General features: G+C 36.4%; 2 protein-coding genes across 2 annotated transcripts in view; both read right to left on the reverse strand.

Annotated features, from left to right (window-relative positions):
- Nucleotides 1-1554, reverse strand: part of LOC109837336 (glutamate-1-semialdehyde 2,1-aminomutase, chloroplastic-like) — a 6182-nt gene extending 4628 nt beyond the window's left edge. The window contains exon 1 of the mRNA XM_020405533.1: nucleotides 1320-1554. Within this exon, the coding sequence (XP_020261122.1) occupies nucleotides 1320-1490 (171 nt within the window). The 5' untranslated portion in view covers nucleotides 1491-1554. The remainder of the gene's footprint in view (nucleotides 1-1319) is intronic.
- Nucleotides 3338-4419, reverse strand: part of LOC109837337 (protein MICRORCHIDIA 4-like) — a 19629-nt gene continuing 18547 nt past the window's right edge. The window contains exons 19-20 of the mRNA XM_020405534.1: nucleotides 3875-3997; nucleotides 3338-3762 (exon numbers count right to left, since the gene is read on the reverse strand). Coding sequence (XP_020261123.1) covers nucleotides 3682-3762; nucleotides 3875-3997 — 204 coding nt within the window. The 3' untranslated portion in view covers nucleotides 3338-3681. The remainder of the gene's footprint in view (nucleotides 3763-3874; nucleotides 3998-4419) is intronic.

The raw sequence follows: 4419 nt of genomic DNA on the forward strand, positions 1-4419 counted from the left end.
TAGCCTGTATAGAAGTAGTGCAAATAAACATAATGTTGTTAAATTCACTGAGGATATTACCCTTAGCAAAGCTTTAATGAAGAGGGGGAAAAATACATGCTCAAATCCAAATGGAGTTAGGTATCCATTTAATGTTGAGTTAGAGTCATCATGACTCTTCGGGCCAAACCTATGTCTCCTCAAACCGCGCCAGAACTTCAGCCGCTCTATCACTGTCGCATTAAATGCAAAGGTGACTCATTCAACCGGCTGCCAACACGTGTAAAGTGCATTCTAATCAGCCGACTACACCGACCACGTCAAATTACCAATGTGTCCCTGCCAACCTCCTCTATAAATAGTGGGCAATCTCCTCCATTCGAAGGTATGCAAAAAACTGTTAATTACTCCTTGAAACTAGATTTTGCAAATTTGCTTAATGAACGTCAGAGGGCAATGCCGGAGCACCAAACTCCGGCCCTTTAACGGGTGTTCCCTGTGTAGAAATTTATTTCATCGTGACTGATCATCTATCAAGGAAGATCAAGGGACCCTAAACTCCTCCAAATATCCACTAACCCACATAATCAATTGACATAAACAGTAGCGTACCACTCTCCAATTCACATCCCAAGAATCGGAATGAACCGCATTCTATACAACTATATACCAACGTGAGGAAGTTAATTACGACATTGCATAGTGTATGCTTTGTGAAAAGAGTTAATGATTACATATCCTTAGGCTTAAGTAAGTTGGTATACTCTTTATAAGCGTTACACGATGCCATCTTCAAGTGAGGCCTGCATAAAACTGAGGTAAACATTGCTTTATGGGGATGATTGGCGGAAAACGAGGGTCAAGTTAGAAAACGTTGGTGAAGCTCATCTGCATGGTGTCCTAATGAACATGCTATCCCTATGGAGTTACTACTTTGAGGCTTGAATTTATGTTTAAGCTAGATAAACATGGGAGTATGTAAGTACTAGTTTTTTTTAAAAAAAAGTACACGTTACGGCAGCCATTCTATCATTTATGATGATCATGGTGATGACAATCAACAATATCCATTTCTTTTACCAACCACGCTACCACCCATGCTAAATACAACTTCTACATATCGTGAACATTCAAAGAGAACCAAACATGAAGTAAATAAGAGAAAAATTCAACAGGGAATAACCTTCCACTTCATTCAGTTAAACGACGCCATCCATCAATTATAAATATTGAAAGGGAGGAAAGTAGCATAACCTTTGAAATACTCCAATTCAACAAAAACCCATCTCAAATTCAGATACCAAACCCAATTTAAAGAGATAAATTAGAAACTTTAGAACCTTCGCGGCTTCGAAGATTTCCTCAGACTTGGTGAGGGATAAAGAACCCTTCTTTTCTTCAACAGAGATTGCATTCTTCACTACAAAACTGGATGCTCGGCGATTCGAAGCAGAGGGCTTGTTGGATACTGGAAGAAGACAGACATTTGGACTCAGCCTAAGACCTGCCATTATTCTCTCCCTCAGAAAAATTAAATAAAAATTCAGGACGAAGGAGGCGATAAGAAGAGGAGATGATGGTCAAATAATGGGGTAGGTGAGGAGCGAAAATGGCTTGGGTTATTTAGATCCTAGTACCAAACAATCTTGAAATTAGTCACAAGTACCCCAAATCCTATGAGTCTTGCAACTTGGTCCCTCAATGACCAAAATACTCCTTCAGTTTATATTTTGCCCCCAAAATCCCCGCCGTCTGAGAAAACATTAGATGTGGGGCATTTTTATTATGGGCGCTTCTACAAGGACCCCAAATAGGGGACCCAGGGGGACAGGTGAGTTGTCCCTCTCCGGTTGGATGATGCATTGTTCATCAGCATCATTCAACCGGAGGGGGACAGCTCACATAATAAAAATTCAAAATGGAGCAAAAACTGTACCAAATCTTCCTCCAACCGGACTGCAAATTCAGCGCCATTTTGATGATGTGCTACAGTGTTGCGCCATATTTGGCGCAGCACTGTAGATATGGAGATTTTGGTTTTTCCCAAGTTTGCCCTTATAGTGTGTTATAACAAATCAAATATTCCAATTGTATCTCATTTTATAGTTTGTAAATAAAATGAATATTCTTTTTGGTGTAAAATTTGGTGTAATGGTTGAAGATGGAATAGTGATTTGGTGTAAAAACTACACCAACTTGGTGTAAAAACTACACCATTTTGGGTTTTTGGGTTGGAGATGCTCTTAGATGTGGGGCATTTTCATTATTGAGAGACCAAATTGCAAGACTCTTTTAGGATTGAGGGACTAAGATAAAATTATTGAAGACCTGGGACTCTACAGTTTAAAAAAACTGTTATTTATATTTTCTTGTGTATACTTTTAGACAAGGTTTAATTTTGGGTGATTTTTTTTGTTCCCACGCTCTGCAAAGGCAGTGGATTAAAGGGAGACAGAAGAAGTGATTATGGGCCTACATGTCAGTGTATGAGTAGAGAATTGTTTTAGTTGGAAGATAAAAACTACTTACTAGTGGGGTGAAGAAATTTTGTGAAGAGATAAGTCGATGAGCATTCAGAAGCCCTCATTGGTTGCTGAAGATTTCAAGGGGGCCTTTGGTGAATGTTTCCTGCCTCTCTCTTCTTCTGTTAATCTTTTTAATTATATTTTTTAAAACAAAATCTGTATTTTTTTTGATTTAAAGTTATTCTTTGGGGTCCACATCATGATTTAGTTTCTCTTTTCTTCTGTTAATCTTTTCAACTAAATTTTTTAAACAAAATCTGTATTTTTTTAATTTAAAATTATTCTTTGTGATCGACATCATGATTTAATTTCTATCAATTCCAATTAATGAAATTCACAGGGCGTTTATCTGCAACAGGTAATTTCATACTGAGTAAAATTCTTCGACATTTATAAAAAAGCTATATCCAGACCACCACTCCAACTTATTTGGGAAATAAATGAGAGTTATGGAAGGGAGGAAAACAAAAGAAAAAAAGATAAAACCTGAGTCGTTTCTTAGATCAGATGCAGTAAAGAAGTCAATACGGTTGCTTGTAATTATATCTCATATTTGAAATCCTGAAGTTAAATGTCTAGCTTTAGTTTGCAGAACCTCAAACCGCCGTTTTTTCAGCACAACTATCATCAACAACTCTGCTAAAAAAAACTTTCCAGCACAACTATCATCAACAAGACAACAACTCTGCTCAAGAAGAAACTATCATCGACAACCAAACATGTAAAATATTGCAAGTATAAACTGTACTTACAATAGAAAAAGGAATACCATCCACATATTCGCATACACAACAACAAAGAAAAAAAAGAAAAAAAGAAAAAAAAATCCCAGGAGATGCAATAATATGTGTCATTTCCTCCAAAAGATGAAAAAAGTACCAAAATATTTACAAAAATTATCTTGAAACAATAAATGAATGAGTTTGATGTCTACACAGATAGATAAGCTAGATTACTATATAACCTGTACAGACCTAGATGAATGATAATTTACAGGTCTACATAAAAAAGAATTGGTGCTCAGATTTGCTATCGAGTATTCCTCACTCCTCAAGTTATTTATGACTACCGTCACTAATATCTGCAAAATAGTGATCTCCTACAATTCAGCAAAACCCTCCATTGTTATCAATGTTTCTGGAAGTCGGAGTAAAGTTATTCAGCAGAAGGCCAGGTTCTAAGGCTCCCGTTTGGTATAGCTATGGCTTTCTCCAGAGTACAACTTCCCCGATAGTTCTTGAATGGTAGCAGAAGCTTCCTTCGAAAAAGAAAAATCACAAATATAAGATTGGACTGTAAAATTTATTACCAGTAATAAGAAATAAGATTATTATATATCAGTACTAAGACAGAAAATAAAGTTCTTTCACCTTGAGTTTATTCCTCAACTTCTCCTCATCCATTTCTCGACGAGATCTTTCTTCTTCGAATATGCTAATTAGAGCTTCTTGTTCATTATTTAGCACTTGCACCTGTTCTTCCAAAGCTCTAACCTGTTAAAACAACATTTTTATTAGAAGGAGAAAATACAAATGAGTTTATCGAACATGATCCATGAATCTCTAACTCGTTGAACAAGGCTGTTTAAACCAAGTTCTTTTCTTTTAATTAGAAAACCTCCACATCAATAGGATTCAATATCATCCTAAAATCCTGAAGACAAGCTCTATAAATGTTGCATTCAACACATATGGATTCATTGAATTACTAATTGAACATACAAAAATGTAAAAATAGCAAACAAATATGGTCAAATCAAACTAGTAAAAAAATGATCAAACTAGACGAAGCAATCTAGACGGAAAAAAATTTCGTCTAGGTTGAGTCAAACTAGACGGAAACAATTCCGTCTAGTGTGTTCCGTCTAGTTTGGGGTATTAGGGGGGGTGATGGGAGAGAGAGATGAGAGAGGAGG

This window comes from Asparagus officinalis, chromosome 4 (assembly GCF_001876935.1).
Source record: "Asparagus officinalis chromosome 4, Aspof.V1, whole genome shotgun sequence".
In the NCBI taxonomy this organism is placed as follows: Eukaryota; Viridiplantae; Streptophyta; class Magnoliopsida; order Asparagales; family Asparagaceae; genus Asparagus; species Asparagus officinalis.